This window comes from Macrotis lagotis, chromosome 4 (genome assembly GCF_037893015.1).
Source record: "Macrotis lagotis isolate mMagLag1 chromosome 4, bilby.v1.9.chrom.fasta, whole genome shotgun sequence".
In the NCBI taxonomy this organism is placed as follows: domain Eukaryota; kingdom Metazoa; phylum Chordata; class Mammalia; order Peramelemorphia; family Peramelidae; genus Macrotis; species Macrotis lagotis.
In genome coordinates this window covers 70,477,577-70,495,605 of record NC_133661.1, presented here as the reverse complement: position 1 = coordinate 70,495,605, position 18,029 = coordinate 70,477,577, and the positions used below count along the sequence as shown (strand labels likewise).

The 18,029-nt window shown below is 37.5% G+C and overlaps 1 protein-coding gene across 1 annotated transcript in view; it reads left to right on the top strand.

The window, feature by feature from the left end:
• The first annotated feature begins 408 nt into the window (after positions 1–408).
• LOC141521011 (annexin A8) overlaps positions 409–18,029 on the top strand; it is a 30,520-nt gene continuing 12,899 nt past the window's right edge. Inside the window, exons 1-9 of the mRNA XM_074233085.1 lie at positions 409–565; positions 712–758; positions 7,010–7,100; positions 8,992–9,086; positions 12,008–12,121; positions 12,593–12,683; positions 14,687–14,766; positions 15,036–15,095; positions 17,443–17,536. Of these exons, the coding sequence (XP_074089186.1) occupies positions 738–758; positions 7,010–7,100; positions 8,992–9,086; positions 12,008–12,121; positions 12,593–12,683; positions 14,687–14,766; positions 15,036–15,095; positions 17,443–17,536 (646 nt within the window). The 5' untranslated portion in view covers positions 409–565; positions 712–737. The remainder of the gene's footprint in view (positions 566–711; positions 759–7,009; positions 7,101–8,991; positions 9,087–12,007; positions 12,122–12,592; positions 12,684–14,686; positions 14,767–15,035; positions 15,096–17,442; positions 17,537–18,029) is intronic.

The window sequence follows — 18,029 nt, the reverse complement described above, 5'->3', positions numbered from 1 at the left end:
TTGCCCTCCTCATTAGACTGAAAACTCAGAGGGGTAGGGGCCAAATCTTTACATTTCTTCTCCACTCTGTAATGTTGGACATAAGATAAATATTGACAAGTTTATTAATTCATAAACTTAATTTGCCTTTGTCTGTAAGACTGAATTTATTTCCATCCTTCATTGACAAGGTAGCAAAATATTATTTTATAACCACCCCAATTATAAGGCTCACTTCATTCTGGGTGGCAGTTTCTTGATCTGTAACATAAATGGGTTGGATTTAGGCAATCTCTCATCTCCCTTTCTTCTGTGAGGCTCCATTCCAAATGGGAACATTTCCCAATAGCCTATGTTTGATCACCTGATTTAAAGCTGTGAGTTTTTCAAACTGGGACAATTATTTGGCAGTGAAGTCATTTCTGAGAAACAGACCTAACCTGGTAGAAGGGTGTGGCCCTGGGAGAAGTCTAGAAAGAAGCTGCCTCTCCCAGACAGGAATCGAGCTGGCGAGCTGATTACGGTCCCGTGTGCCCAGAGTCCAAAGAAACGAACCCCTTTGAGACAGATTTATTTTTTCTTACTGGTATGTTGTTTGAAAGAAAGGGTAGGAGTGGGGCTAAGGGGACTGGGTGGGGGAGCCTTCTTCTAAGTATCTATCCTATGCAACCTAAAAGTATACAGTGGCAATTTAGATAATATTATTTTGTTATTTGTTTTTTTGTCCTTTAGGGAAGGGGGGCATTGGACTGGAGACAATGGCCTGGTGGAAAGCTTGGGTAAGTCAATAAAACGTTGGTTGTGGAAAGGGTTTCAGTAGAATCTAATAATTGTGTGTGGGAATAAAAATCCACTTAAAAAAAATAGACTCCTCTGAGAAAAAAAAAAAGTTTGTTTTGGCTTTTCTCGAGAAAAGGGCACACTCCAAGTATCACAAAGGTAGTGAAGATCAAGGAGCTGCCCCAAATTGATAGTCAAGCCAGATTATATGGCCTAATGCAATCCCCTCCTCCTCCCCACTGTCCCTTTTGTCGACTCATTGGTTAGTCTTCAGAGTTACATTCTACTTGTGAAAATTTACCCTAGCAACAAAGAAAAGAATAAAAGGTTTTCATAAAATATTACCTCACCATCCAGATGGTGAGAATAACCTTCAGGATTATAACTATCCTATTGAAGTAATGTAACTTGTCTCGGAACGCAAGGTCTAGGAACAGTCTCTTTATCATAAAACGAGGAGTCTTACAAGTTTCCGCAGAATGCAAAGTTGTTCTCATGGGAAAAAGTCTACTATCCTTCTAGTAGTCAGTAAAAATAATCTTATCAAAAGTTAAGAGAGTGAGCCACCTGTTTGGAATACAAGGGGCTTTCTCCTAGAAATAGTTTAAGAATAATGGTTCTTTCATATTTCTTAACCCAGAGAGGATTTCACTAGGAATATTAACCCTGAAATGGTTTTATTGGGAATATACCACTCACAATGATTTCCTAAATTCTCAAGAAAACAGAAAATAGGTTTGCCATATCATGTTTTGACTTATATTACGCTTATGATCCATAAAAGATATCTAGATTTTTTCCAAACAAGTTGTTGGTTAGCTATTTTTCCATCCTGTATGATGTGGAGGTAGAATTTTGCTTTATATCAGCTACCATATTAACTTACAGAGGAAAAGAATTGAGTTGTTTTCTTACTTGTGGGGATGAATTGTACTGAACCATTCTTGCCCTCTTGCTCAGTCACCTTGTGATCAATTTTTTTTTTCTGTAGTTAGGGGTGAAACAGGAAATAAGGTGAAGTTGAATATCCCATATTGCGCCCAAGTCCTTGACTTGACTCTGTTTATCAAAACCAGGAATTCTTAGCCTTCAGTCCAGGAACATTTTTTAATATCTTGGAAACTTTATTTCATTACAATTGCTTTTCTGTATAATTCTATGTATTTTTATTTTATGCATTAAAAGCATTATTCTGAGAATGAATCCACAGGCTCCCCCAGATTGCCAAAGGGACCCAAGATGCAAAAATGTTTAGAATCTCTGTATTAAAAGAATCAATTTGACTTGCTGGAAAAGGGAAATACAATGAAAATTGTTCTGGTCCTCCATTTCTTCCAGTAGACAGCACTGTCTTGTCTAATATCTGTTAGGTTATTGAGCCAGATATGGGCTCCAGAGGTTATCTAGGTGAAAGGCTAGGCCTCTTTTTAAAGAAAGACTCTTGCCAAAACAGACAGGATCTATAGGAACATAAATATAAAACATTTTTTAATATAAATAAATTCAGATATAAATAAAGTAATATTTATTGTTAATGGGTAGGTAAAATCAATATAATTTTTAAATGACAATTTTAGATAACTAATCCATTTATTCAATGTCATCATAATTAAATTATTAAAAAATTATCCTACTGAGTTAGAAAAAAATAAAATTTATTTGGAAGAACAAAAATTCAAGAACTTCAAAGAAATTAGGAGAAAAAATTTGTAAATGAAGTAGATTCAGCAGATCTTAAACTATATTATAAGGTGAGAGCAAATGAAGTATAAAAAGAACAACTTCAATTATTTTAAATTAAAATATTCTTGTTTAAATAAAACCTATGTGTACAGGAGCAGAGGGAAAGTAGAAAATTGGGGAAAAACTTTTATAGACAATCACTGAGATTAGATGTGATTGGTTTGGAATATCGCTGTGGTTTAGGGAATGATGTACTGGTTGATTTAGAAAAACATGGAAAGACTTGAACTTATGAAAAAAGATACTGTCCATCTTCAGAGAAATAGATGACAAGTCAAAATAAGCATAGTATGTATATGAGGGTATATGTGGATGTTTATAGATATCTATGTATAGATAGATAGATAGATAGATAGATAGATAGATAGATAGATAGATAGATAGATAGATGTGTGTGTGTGTGTGTGTATGTATATCTCCACACTCAATTGCAGTTATCTTGGGGAGGGGAGAAAATAAAGTAAAAAGTGCAGAGCAGAGAACAAAAGAAAACCAATATGGAAGTAAAGAAAAGCTGAGCAGCTTTGAAACCAAGTGTAGTATTTATTAGAAAGGTTTTCTTGAAATGGAAATTTATTATTTTATATTGAATTCTCTCTTATGGTCTGCTGTACACAGGGTAACATTTTTCTCTTTTCTTATTTTTGTATTTGTTTGATTTTTTTTAAATTTACAATAAAAAGAAAAGAAAAAAAAGAAAGACTGATGCAGTCCAAGAGACTGTAATTCAAATAATGGGTCTTTTTGTATTACATTTTATAACTACAAAGCTCTGTTCTTAATGCTATCTCATTGGAAACTCCAATGAGACAACTAGCAATATAAGTTTTGTTAGACCCTGGGGCAAGTCATTAAACCTTTCTGAGACTCAGTTTCCCCATCTGTAAAATGAGAGCATTGGACCTCAAAGGTCCCTTCCAGATTTCAACCTATGATTTGGTAGATAAAGAAAATAAACTCAAAAAGGTAGTGGTAAAAAAAACCCAGGAACAGAGATGGAACCTGGACTTTTGCTGCTAGAGAGGCTAGAAATAATGGGATAAGAAGTCACCCTAGCAGGTAGACTTATACTGGCTGGATGACCCTGGGCAAGACTTAAAACCCTTAATCTCTCAATGTCAACCAGCTAACTTTCTAAGTAAAAAGAAAGGTATTGATCTGACTTAGCAGAGGAAGTTTCCTTACCAGTGAAATCACCTGTCCCAAGACAAATTTTCCTTGGATACAGAGGTCTGCTAACTATCCTGGGGCACAGAAAGAGCTGAACAAGTCAGAAGGAAGACTGGGATAGAGTTCGAAGGGATCTTAGAAAGTGGCTGACCAACCCCTCATCAATTCTGTCTATGAGAAAATTGTTGTTAAGCAAGTTGAAGTGATTTGTCTAAGGTCACCTAGGTATCACAATCAGAATTTGAAAACCAGATTCTCTGATTCCAAATTACTGAACCATACTGTCTCTGGGTGCAGCCCATGTTGGACGTTCAAGGTAGGACTGAGCTTCCTTCTTATTTAATAAGAATCTCTCTCTCTCTCTCTCTCTCTCTCTCTCTCTCTCTCTCTCTCTCTCTCTCTCTCTCTCTCCTTCCCTTACCTCTCCTCTCTTTCTTATTCTGCTTTGTTTGGTGGTTTCATTATGTTTTACTAGCTTATATTCACTTAATGAGGGAAGATAAAGAGGCAGATGATCTCCTTTACACTCTTTATTAAAGACATTGTTAATGTGTATAGACATGCTTGACTGAGTCATATTTATTCTATAAATATTTCTGCTTGAATCAGTCTCTAAACCTTGGGAAAGTGCTAGTGCCTATGTCTATTACTATCTTTAGGTAGCCATTTCCCATAAAAAAACTAAGGTTTTATGGCAAAATGATTTAGTACAATGGAAATGAAAATTTGGGAGCTCTCAGTTTGGGTCTGTTAAATCATACTTCTCTATGTAAATTCCAGATTCCTGCCTCACCTCAACCCAACCTCAAAATTTTTTTAATATTAACTTCAAAGATCTGTAAGAGAGCTCAACAAGTCATCAGTCCCAGCCCCTAGCCTCCAGTCTCCAGATCCAGAATGCCAGCCTGGATAACTCTCCATTGGGCAGAAAGCCAAGGAAGGCTTTGCCATGGCTCTTGCAGCCTTAAATATTCTTCCCCAAGAATAGAACTCTATTCTAAACGAGAGAGAGGAAAAACCCCACCCTATGAGCCCTTTCCCAGGCCAGGCAAAGAAAAGGATTGTCAGTGAGTCTACATTCCTTAGGGGAAGAAAACAAGGAGTGGCAGGAACACCTTTCTGACAGTTCTTGAGCAATCTTTGTGGCCAGGGGGAATAAAGAGGGAGGATAAGGACACCACATTGACTCTGTTTCCATCCCTTTCTCTCTATCGCAGACACCAAGCACACTGACATACTCCAAACACACCCCAGACTTACACCTACCAAGCATGCTACCCGGAATAGCACCCCACCACCTCATCCATCCATTGTACACACAAATACAAACAGCACCCAGTGTGCCATAAACTAATAAACTTTCACTCCTGCACACACTCTACCCCTACTCCACTGACCCATCACCCCCAAACAGACACCTATCCCTAAACTTACAGCAGAGAGCAATAAGAAAGATAAGTATAGGAGCTTTCCAGATGGATTATCTCTAGATCTCTAAGAGTTTGGGTCAGATAGAGGATAAGTTTCGGTTCTAACCTGTGCTAGTCATTTGACCTTGAGCAAATCAAGTCTAGGCACTTATAGTCTTTAGCACAGGGTTGGGCAATCTCTGACTATATAAGGCTGGTGAAATCTTTTGTTCTGGCATTGTCAAGGCAACCATAGCCAGGAGTCGAATTTCAATAAATCTTGGAGTTTTTTAGGGTTAGGATTTTTAACTTGATCATTTTGTATGGCCTGTGAATAATGTTATAAATATTCAAATGATCCTTGACAGCAAAAGGTTCCCTACCACCGGTCTAGCTGGTTACAAACAACTATAATTGAAATATCTCATTTCTAGACCTTTTTGTTTACTTTATATGGTCTATGAGAACTTCTAAGAAGTTAATAACATTTCTGACGGGACAGCACCAGAGAGGTTTCCATGATGGTGTATAGTAGTTAGGGAGCCAGTTTAGGAATCAGGGCAGACTTGGGTTCAAATTCTGCCTCTGATACTTACTAGCTGTGTGACCTGGACAAATCACTTAACTTCTCAGGGTTCCCAGGCACCACTAAGACTTTTGGACACAAAGCAGGCGTTAATCTGTACTGAAAGAGAGGTTTCCTTCTGCCAGTGAAATTACTGATCTTGTCCAAAAAAAATGCTTCATGGACAGGATGACAATTAAGACAGACCTTTAAAGAAGAATAAAGCTTCAACAGAAGGAGATATGTATTGCGAAGAGATGGGGAATCCAAATATAGAGAAGAGAATGACAAGAGACACAGAAGTGGGAACGTGAGAGACAGATTCATAGAATAGTGAGTTTGATCTGACTGAAAAGTACAGTGTGTAATTGAGGAGAAGTGGGAGATAAGGTAAGAAAGATGGGTTGCAGCCAAATTATGGATAATGTTGAATACCAGCCTAAAGAACTTGGCATTGGTTTTGTAGGCACTGGGTAAATACTGCAAGGTTTTTGAGCAGTGGAACATGATCAAGGTTATGTCTAAGGATAGTCCCTACCCTGGTCTTAGAAGAGGGTCCTTTGTTAGCCCCCCCCATTATTGCCAAGGGTGTTGGTACATTTGGAGAGCATCAGTGTTAAGGAAGATAAGATGAGCTGTACCATCCTGCTATATGACTGTGACAGAGCACAGAAAAAACCCTAAAAGCATGTAATAAGCACTGATGAATGAAATGATGTCAAGAAGGTAAAATACAAACATTGGAGGAAATAGCCCCAAATTAAAGTGTTACAATTTAAGCTATTCCTTGAAAGATTAGGTGAGCTGAATCAGGATTCAGGAAAACTTGAATCCAATCCAGACTCAGACACTTACTGTGTGACCCTAGGCAAGTCACTTAACCTATGCCTCAGTTTCTCATCTGTAAAATGGGGGAAGTGGTAATAATAAAAGCACTTACTTCCCCAGTGGCTGTGCGAAATGCTAACTATTATTACTTTAAGGGTCTGAAAAAGAATTTGGTGTTATCTGCAAATGAATTTCTTTGAGACCCTGAAATACCCCCCCAAACTTGAACCTTTGATGCTACTGGAGATTATCTGCAAAACTTTTTCCCCCACTTCAGAACAAGGAGGAATGTCACTACATTACCCTTTTTCCACAGGTGAGGCTACACCATTAGGTAGGCAGCTCTTTCCACTATCTTCTTGTTATTGTGCCATTTGACTCTTTGTGACGCCCCTTTGAGGTTTTCTTCGAAAATATACTAGAGTGCCTTTGCCATTCCCTTCTTTAGCTCAATCTATAGATGATGAAATTCCTGATGGTGGAGCTGGTCTGGCTGTAACTAGAGATGATGGAGTGATTATTTTTTCCCCCCCAGGTTGAGCAAGAAAATCTCACTGTGAAGACCAGCCCTCACTTTAACCCTGATCCTGATGCTGAGACACTGTACAAGGCTATGAAAGGACTCGGTAAGTTGTCAACCTAGTCAGACCTCCCTTTGCCTTGCAAAAAAACTCTGGCTCTCCCCAAATTATTAGTTATTAATAATAATTTATCTCAACACACACATAGACTGTATATATGCAACATACATATACACACTGGACATGTACTACAACATTTACATTTATACATTTATGTATGTGTCCAAGTGTGTGTGTGCATGTATGCACCTATATCTATGCATGTCAAACACATGTGTTATAGAGACACATCTGATATACAAACATCTGGGGAAATAGCCCCAAATTAAAGTGCTAGAATTTAAACTATTCCTTGAAAGATTAGGTGAGCTGAATAAGGATTCAGGAAAACTTGAAAAACACACACACATATTCATCATGAGTGTTACATCCATCAGTTTGAAGATAGAAACAGAAACAGTTATCTATGGTTGCTATGCAAAGAAATAGGCATGCCTGGTATACCCACTATGAGGTCCTTGGGTCAAGTTAGGATTAATGGTTAAATTCCAGGCAGCTCATCTTACTTTCTACCTTTTAATAACATATTAGACTCTGTTTTTGTACCAGATCATAAATTATATGAAAAGGTTTTTTTCCTCATATCCTTAGACATTTGTCTGACGTGTCATAGAATTGTAGATCCAGAGCTCCTAGGGACAGAGGAGAAAATCAAGGCTCACACTGGTCTTAAAGGGAGAGGCTCCAGTCAAATTCTATTATACTCTCTTTCTAGACAGTATAGAAGATGGTGATTTCGGGAGCAAGGACTGATGACGGTAGCTGACATTTTACATAGTCCTTTGAGGCCAACAAAATTTATTTCTCATAATCCTCAGTGGCAGAAAAGTCACAGCCTGGTGCAAGGGGAAAACTAATGACCTAAGAGCTATGGGTTCTAGTCCCATCTCTACCATAAACTAGCTATGTGACTCAAGTAATGCACTTCCTCTTGGTTTCCTCATCTATCAGACAAAGGGGCTGAATTCTTTCCTGGTTTTGAAGCCATTAGATGATATAATTATTATTATTCCCACTTTACAGGTAAAGAAACTATGTTTCAAAGATGTTTTGCCTTTGAACTCAGAGCCAATAAGTGAGGAGAGCTAAGTGAGTCTTTTCACTGTGAAATTTTCTTTCTATAGAGTACCATTTACTGATGGATTCAGGGACCTTTTCTTCTTATCTGATAGAATTAGAGTAATGTAGGTCTGAAGAAGGTCTTTAAAAGTCAATACTAAGGGAGGTTAGATGGCACAATGGATAGAGCACTGGCCCTGGAGTCAGGAGTGCCTGAGTTCAAATCCAGTCTCAGACTCGTAATAATTACCTAGCTGTGTGGCCTTGGACAAGTCACTTAACCCCATTGCCTTGCAAAAAACCTAAAAAAAATCAATACTAGAACTCCAATCAATAGCTTTGACTAAAGATGTGGGGATGAGTCAGTCAATGAGCATTTATTGTGTCTACTTTGCTGTGTTCAGTTCTGAGAATAATACAAAGGCAAAAATGGTAGCCTCAGACCTCAAGGAGCATATATTAAATCAGAGGAGAAAACATGTGTTTCTAGAAGTAAAGGAAAAATATATACTAGTAGAGGGAGTTGTCCAGAAAGGCTTCATGCAGGAGGTAGTATCTGAGCTAAATTCTCAAGGATTGTTCATTGGATCATCCAGTCCTCAGCGCTCTGCCTCTGAGAGTCAAAGGTTGTGCCTATAAATCTCCCAAACAACTGGTCATTTTGAGTAATTTGTTGAGAAGACTGCAAAGATGTGGGGATTTGTACCTGGGCTATGTCTTCCTGGTTATTCAGCTGCTTGGCACAGCATCAACAGAGAAGGTTCTGCTTCCAAATATCAGTTACTTCATGTTAATCGACTTTATCTGTCCTTAACAGGTACCAATGAGCAGGCCATCATTGACATCCTCACCAAGAGGACTAATGAAAAGCGGCAACAGATTGCCAAAGCATACAAGTCTCTCTATGGACAGGTAAAGAAAGGACACCATGTGGCTTGACTAGTCACTGAACTGTAAATCTCACTTCCCATGACAGCCCAGGAAAGCAGTGCCAAACTGTCTAGACAGACCTGAGGTCAAATATGGCCACAGACCTTTACTAGCTGTCAGACTCAGGGAAAGTCATTTAACTGCTGTCTGACTCAGTTTCCTAATCTGAAAATGTGAATAATAAGAACATCTCTTCCCACAGTTGTTGTGAGGCACAAATAAGTTAACATTTGCAAACCTTAAAGAACTGTAGAAATGCTATTTTTATTATTATATTTACTAAATTTTTATATTTTAATAGTTTAAGTTTACATTTTAGACATTTAGTTCTATAATAATATTTTATTTAAATAAATTATTTTACATAATTTAAATATATAAATTATTAATGTATTAATTATATAAATGTATTTATAAAATTATACATTTTAATATTATATTTACTAAATTTATATTATTATATTATATAATTTACTAAATTATATTTAGTGTACATACCATGTATATATATATTTTTTTTTACATATATATTTATATATGGAGAGAGAGAGAGAGAGAGAGAGTATATTATATTAGATTGCCTGCTTACCCACTTGGGTAGCACAGTTCTGTGTTAGAATAAGAGGAACAGGGCAACTAAGTGGCACAGTGGAGGGAGTACCAGCCCTAGAGTCAGGAGGACCTGAGTTCAAATGTGACCTCAGACACTTAATAATTACCTGTGTGGCCTTGGGCAAGCCACTTAACCCCATTGCCTTGCAAAAACAAAACCAAAAAAAAAAAAAAAAAAGAACAAGAGGAGTCATTAGATATAATTATATCTAAAGCCGCCTGCTCTAAATATATAAAATGAAATAATAACTATTTAATTAGATCTGACACTCTTTAATTAGTTCTACATTCAGGAAGATCTAAGTTCATATCTGATCTCAAGACACTTGCTAGCTGTATAGTACTGTCTGACTCAGTTTCCTCTTCTGAAAAAAATGGGGATAATAATAATAATAATATTAAGCTCCCAGGGTTGTTTTAAGGATAAAATGAGATTATCATTGTAAAACTCTTTTACAAATCTTAAAGCATGATTTAAATGCTAGCTACTAAAACTATTATCATCATATACAAAAATCTTTGAAAATCTTAAATTGCTATGTAAATGTAAGCCATTATTATGATTACTGGAAGAAATCTCAGGAAAGATGCTAGTACATTCAGACAAAGCACAGTATTCTTTCGCTCCAGAAAGGTACTAGGAGATTTGATAATCTTGGACTCTGCTAATATAGCTAATGACCCAACAGTAGCATGGTACCTTTAGTATATTTTGTTGTTGAATCTGTTCAGTCATGCCTGACTCTCTATGACCCCATTTGGGGTTTTCTTGGCAAAGATGATGGAATGGTTTGCCATTTCCTTCTCCAGCTCATTTTACAGATGAAGAAACTGAGGCTAACAATGTGAAGTGACTTATTCAGGGTCACTTAGCTAGTAAGTATCTAAAGGGTAGGTTTAAACTCAGGCCTTTCTGACTCTAGAGCAGTGATTTATTCACTGCACAACCTTAGCTGCCCTTTTGGTCCAGTCTTGGAATTAGGACAACCTGAATTTAAACCCTACATCTAAATGTGACTGGCTTTGTAAACCCAGGATAGTCATTTCTCATTCAATCTATAATTACAGACATTTTCTGGACCAAAAAATTTAGTATTTATGATGTCAGGCTATCTCAGACTTGAAGAAAATCTAATACTACATCTATAATTACAGACATGTTTTCTGAACCCCCCAAAATAGATAATATTTATGACATCAGTCTATTTCAGACTTGAAGAAAATAGATATTTTTATTCCCATTGTCTTAGCTGAAGCAGAAAAAAGAGGGCCAACTAGTATATCTCAGAGCTGAAAGTGTATATAACATTAGTGATCCCAATGGCTCAATGATCCCCCAAACTAGCAATAAGACTCTCCTTTCTCACTAAGTAAAATTCAAAGGATCCTGTGACAATTAATAATAATGACTAACATAGAGCATTAAAGTTTGCATCTAATCCTCACAACAATCCTGAGGGGTAGATGCTCTTATGATTCCCATTTTACTGATGAAGAAACTGAGCCTAAGAAACATTAAGTTACTTGCCCAGGGGCATTCAGAGAATGTGTTTGAGGCAGTCTTCCTAACTCTAGGTCTAGCAATCTATACATTACTCTACCTAGACACCTCAATCTAAATATCTGTTCTGTGAGAAACTATTATCTGTACAAAAAGACTTAGTGGTTGGATTCTGCTTCCCTCTGCATTTATTCCCTCCTTTCTTGCCTTCCTTTCTGATTTGCTACAGTCTCAAATTTCCTTTAGTGGTATGAAACAGGACAATGCACTGGAAGTGGAAGTCCCTAAGAGAAAAAGACTGACTCACATTTGTTGGATAGAGAAATAAGACAGAGCATAGGAGGTCAAAGAAACAGAAGAATTGGCAAAGAACCATAGGAAACTTGAGTATCAGCCCTCTAGCTAACAAGTTGGATGTTAAATGGTGCTCTATCCACTTTTTTTTTTAGGATTTTGCTAAGCAATGGGGTTAAGTGGCTTGCCCAAGGCCACACAGCTAGGTAATTATTAAGTGTCTGAGGCTGGATTTGGACTCAGGTACTCCTGACTCCAGGGCCGGGGCTGTATCCACTGCACCACCTAGCTGTCCCCCTCCATCCACTTCTGATGAATTCATTAGTGATCCATGGTCCCTTCTGAACTAGAGAGGCATATGTGCAATATCGTCCTGAGAAGAGAAAAGAAAAGGGATGAACTAGAAAACCTTGTAGTTTTTTTTTCCTTAAAACTGGTCATGACAAGGAAATTTATGACTCTGATGAAGCATTTTTTTCCTTTATTTTTACACTAGGATCTGACTGAGATGTTGAAATCTGAACTGAGTGGCAATTTTGAAAGACTCATCATAGCTCTCATGTACCCACCGAACAAATACGAAGCTAAGGAGTTACACGATGCCATGAAGGTAACTGAAGTGATGGTAAAGTCTTGTCAATGAGATCTGAAATGCTAGTCATTCGATAGGACATTGCCTCAGATTTCAGCTTTCAACAAAGAAGATGAATATTTGACCTTCTGCTTCCTCCAGGGCAGGTATTTAATAAATGTTAGCCATGAGATGAAAGGATCATTGTTGTCTCTTGTTTTCAAAAAAAGATACATGGTATGTGGTAGACACACATGCCAAAAACATACACTTTAATTTGCCAGACTCCAAATAGTAAATTTGATCACACACACACACACACACACACACACACACACACACACACAAACAAACACAGACGCTTTTGCCTCATTGATATCTACTCATGCACATCTACCATTTTGCCCCTAAGAACTTGTCTCTTACATTATCCTCATAGTCAAACTAAAGGTTGCCATATGTTTCATTTGCTAGAACTTACTCTTATGTGGAATTTATTTCTCTTCATAGGGTGTAGGAACCAAAGAGGGTGTCATCATTGAGATCTTGGCATCTCGGACCAAAGTCCAACTTAGAGAAATCATGAAAGCTTATGAGGAAGGTAAGAGTCATCATGGCTATGCCTTTCACATCTTGTATAACGGATTCATTCAGCAATTACTGAAGAAAATTTGTCAATTAACAGGCTTACAGGCAATGAAGACCAAGATATGGGGAGATGGAAAGACCATCCCTTGTCAAAGTGTAAAACTCTGGGGACATAAGGACCTATATGACCTCAAGCAGACACTGCCTAGTGTTCTTGAAGTTAATTCAAAACATCTATAAAGGAGGTAGCTGCAGTGCCCTCCCAATCCTGGAAAGTTTGAAAGAAAATCTTGGCATCAGAAGAACTTCCTAACCTGCTTTTTTACATAAGTAGAAAAAGCATAGAATATTGGCTCTTGGAAGAGACTTTAGGAGTCATCTAGCCAACTAGCCTTTTGATTTGCAACAAATCTGCTTGCTATATTTGCATTGACTATTTTTTCTTTGATTTTTTTCACAAGAAATAATATTTTTCCAAATAAATTACAAATTACTTTCAAGTGTTCTTTATATTCATTTCTGTATTTCATATCTAGCAGAGGCTATACATATATATATATATATATATATATATATATATATATATATCTTAAATGGTCTTCCTACAGTGCTTGCTTAATTATTCTCATTAAATTTGTCTAGAACCAAAAAAAATTGAGTTAAGATGCTATTTTTTATCAGGGCAGGGGGAATATAAGGACTGCCTTGTATTACTAAGAAGTTGATTTTTGTTGCTGCTGCTGCTGCTGCTGCTGCTGCTGCTGCTGCTGTTGGTGGTGGTGGTGCTGTTGGTGGTGGTGGTGGTGGTGGTGGTGGTGTTGTAGAGTCATTCAGTGGTATCCAACTCTTGGAGAACCATCCATGGGGTTTTCTTGGCAAAGATACTAATGCGGTTTGCCATTTTTTTTCTCCAGTGAATTCAGGCAAACAGAGGTTAAGTGATTTTTTTTCAGAGTCACACAACTAGTAACTAGCTAAAGTTGGATTTGAAGTCAGGTTTTCCTGGGTCCAGCAGTCTAACCATTGAGTAACCTGTCTCCTGTTTTTGTTTTTGTTTTTGTTTTTTAACTAAGATATAGATTGCTTGTGACATGTGCAAATGCTAAAGCCTCTACTCTGTGCCTCACTATCTTATAAAGAAAAGGAAACTAAGATGGAAACCATAGACAAATCTTAGAGAAAATCTGCCTGATAAGATTCAGAAAAATAACACAAGTAGCCTCTGTAGGTTAGTTGTGAATGAGCCTCAGAATGCTTTTCAGACCATGGCAAGAGTAAAAAGAGCTTTCCAAGGGCTACTCTCAAACTCTGCATTGGTAATGGAGAGCTCTGACTCTAAAAGTCTGGTAGTGAAATCAAGGGACCTAAAAATCATCTAGTCAGCATGTCATTTTACAGTTTAAGAAACTGAAAATTAAGTAGAATATGTGACTTACCCAAAAATCACATTCACAGAGAAGTCAATGAATTTGCATCTGGATATGAGAAATTATGTATGAATCTGTAGCAAGGGCTCTCTCTATTGCAGTAAGATGGGACCAGAAAGATTTTGCTTCCCACCAGTACTGTAGTGAGCATTCAACACATTTGACCCTGTAGCTGACTTGAATTTGGAGTCAGAAGGCCTGAGTTCAAATCCTGTCTTTTTTTTTTTTACTTTTTAGTTTTTCAACATTAAGCAAGTCACTTAATTTCTTCAGGCTTCAATTTCTTTGTCTTTAAAATGACTAAATGTTCAAATATTTTTTCAGACATTTGCTATTTGTGTGATTTTGGACAAGTCACTTAACAACTCAGTCTCAGTTTGTTCATCCATAAAATGAAAGGGTTAGTCTCAATGACATCTACAATCCCTTCTTACTCTAATCTATGGTATTTCATGTCCCAGTTTTTCTAAATCTGCTATTTCCTCAAGCGTACTTACCTCATAGGGCCATTTCATCACAAGAAAATGCTTTAAAGCTCCATAAAAGTTTGAGTCAGTATTATTAACACTCCTGAGTTTCTGCCTTTCAGAATATGGTTCCAGTCTAGAAGATGATATTAAATCAGATACCAGTGGATACCTGGAGAGAATCCTGGTCTGTCTTCTGCAAGTAAGAATGGGTTTGCTTTTCTGGTGGTCCCTAATGCAACCATCCAATGCTCTACAATCCTGATTCCCTGAGATAGCCCCATATTGGAGAATAGGGTCACATAGGTCTGCAGAGGGAAAACCTTTGATGATTCCCACGTCAAGGGGAATGGAACGACAAGGCAGACCTAATAGGTCAGCCAAGGGAGGAATGCTAGGTTTAGCTTCAAGTCTGACCTAGATGGGGAAGATTCCATTGTCTTATATAGCTACCTTTGTTTCCTCTCTCAGGGCAATAGAGATGATATAAGTGGTTTTGTGGATCCAGGACTGGCACTCCAGGATGCACAGGTAAACTTTTTAACTTATTAAATACATTTTTATTATTCTGAACTTGTCAAACACCAGAAAATAGGAGCATTTCCACATACAAAGAACAGGAAAAAGATTATATACAAAAATTCAAGCCTCTATTACACACAACTTGAATTTTTAAAAGTACATTTAGTATGTTAGTTCCAATGCTATACCACTTATCTGTACTCCCCCTTTCTGTTTTCTTCTGGGTATTTTATTTTATTGCTTCCATGATGCTTTTAAATTTGGAGGTATGTTAGAACCAGACTCCAGTGCAAAAGGAAACCAACTCCTTTTTCGTCTGACCAGTGTCTTTGTGGGAAGTAGTTAGAATGATGTTGACTACATAGAATTCCTGGGGGGGGGGGGGGATAAGAAATAAAGTCATTTGTTCCTCTATATACCACTGTCCCCTGGAGGATTTAAACCATCACTCTATTATCACAAAATAAACACTTATGGGTCACAGAAAGGAATTTTTCTGGCATCCAAAAGACATAACATTTATAAAAAGAGCTATTCCAAAGTGTCTCATTTTATCCCATGCCTATTGTGTCCTAAGTTATTACTTGCCTTGCCTACCTTCTAGGTTCAATCCAACACTTTAAAAGAAACATCTCAGTGTCCACAATTGAGGACTTTTCTTTAGCTGAATTAGGAACAAATTTTCTGTCATTCCAGTCTAATATCTAAACCAAGGATGCTGGATCTACTCTGGGATAGAAAGTGGAAGAAAATTCTCTCTTTCTTATCAGTTAAATAGGTGAATGTGTGAGTTATCTGATGATACACAGCAGATTTGTTCTAGTTTGGTTTGTTTGTTTGGACCAATCTGTGATTTCACTACTACTGGGAAACTCTCATTCAGGAAACTCCTGATCCAAACCTGATCACCATCTTAAATTTTAGTCTCTAGAGTTGAGAGATTAAAGGACTTGTCCAGGTTCACATAATTCATATGTGTCAGAGGTGGGACTTGAACCTAGGACTTGTGACTCGGACATGGCCCTCTACTACATCAGACAATTCTTTTAGTATAATTTTAAATTTCCATACGACTCAGTCTGAAAGAATATACATAGAGAACCTTAGAACCAGAAAACATTAAAGGAGGAAGGAATTTTCAAAGTCATCACATCCAACCTTCCCACTTAATAGATAAGGCCTATGACTTGCCCAATCAAAGCACTGGGACTAGAAGCCAAGTCTCAATTCAAAAAGTGCCTCCTTTTTATGCTGATGGCAGAACCTTTAAGAACACAGGGTCACAAGAAGGCAGCTAGGTGGAACAGTGCATAGAGAATTAGCCCTGGAGTCAGGAGGACTCAGTCTCAGACAATGACCTAGTTGTGTGATCTTGGGCAAGTCACCTAACCCTACTGCCTTGCAAAGACAAAAAGAAAAGAAAGAACAAGGGTCACCTTCACTACAATGAGGTCTTGAAATGAGGCTTTTGTGGGGGAGGGGGGACAAGCAGAAGAAAAGACTAAAAAATGAATCATTCTGTCTTCCCTTATCATTATCCTATCCAATAGTCTTCCCAATATAATTTAAAGGAGCATCTAGGAGGTGATAGAGAATTGGAATAAGGAAAACACATCTTCCTGAGTTCAAATCTAGCCTCAGACATCTACTATCTGTGTGACCCTGGCCAAGTCATTTAACCTTGTTTTCCCCATCTAACGAATGAGCTGGAGAAGAAAATAGGAAACTATTCCATTATTTTTGACAAGAAAACCCCAAATGGAGTCATGAAGAGTCGGACATGACTGAAATGAAAGAACAGCAAGAATGTAGCTTAAAACAGCCTCTTTTATTGTCTCTAGCATCATCATCATCATCAGTCTCAGTTTCCTCAGTTTTAGCTCACCTGGTGCCATTTTAACAAAATCATTCTTTATTACACATTATTTATCCCCTTCCTTGCTTCTCTCTTCTGGATTTGACTTTTAGTGTCATAATTTTGAGGTTTTTTTTAAATATTTTGAAGAGAGCGCCTAAGAAAGACTTTTCTCCTGCTGCCATCTTGGCTCCACCCCTGGATTTGACTTTTAAAAACATTTACCCTCTGATTCCTTATAAAAAGTTCTCCCATTAGAGCCACATGAAGAACATATTCCTTTTTTAACCATTTATTTTATTTTCAGTCCATGGAACAAAACAAGCATTTCTCAAATACTTACTTCTATGGCAAAACCATTTCTGTTTCGTTCTTCACTGATCCTGACCAAATACTCTCTGCCATAATACTTTCCTCTTTCAGTTTCTGGATTTTCTCATAAGTATATTTTGTTAGGACTGATTTAAATACATTGTAAATAATTGTTATTTGTGTTATTAGGACCTCTATGCAGCTGGAGAAAAGATAAGGGGTACTGATGAGATGAAGTTTATCACCATCCTTTGTACTCGGAGTGCCACTCACTTGTTGAAAGGTACAGAGTATTTTTTGTGGGGTTTTCTTGCTCCCATAGTCAATCAAGAAGCGTTTTTTTTCAGTGCCTTCTATGTGTCCAACACTGCTAACTAAGCCTTCACCATTATCTTTGAGCCCTGCTTTGGTTCTGGCATTCAAACTTTAAAGCTCTGTTACATCCAGCTTCCCACATGGATCACATCAGGACAGGATGAACTTAAATCCAATAAAAACTGATGATTCTAGTCCCTTATACCTGGCCAGTGTCTATGTGAGAATGTCTATGGGTTAGAACTATTTTACCTACTTGGAATTTCCAAGAACAACAGTGTTAGAATTACCAGCTTCTTCTCCCCATTCATCATCCAAAGTCAAGTCTGTTTGACTGATGTTAATCAGGATTGGTGCTGCTCAGGTATAAGGACTCTCTTATAGATCCACTGAAGCTACCAAGAGATCTTAGAGATCTGGAATACATCCATCTGGAAGGAGATGTAGGTCACAGACTAGAG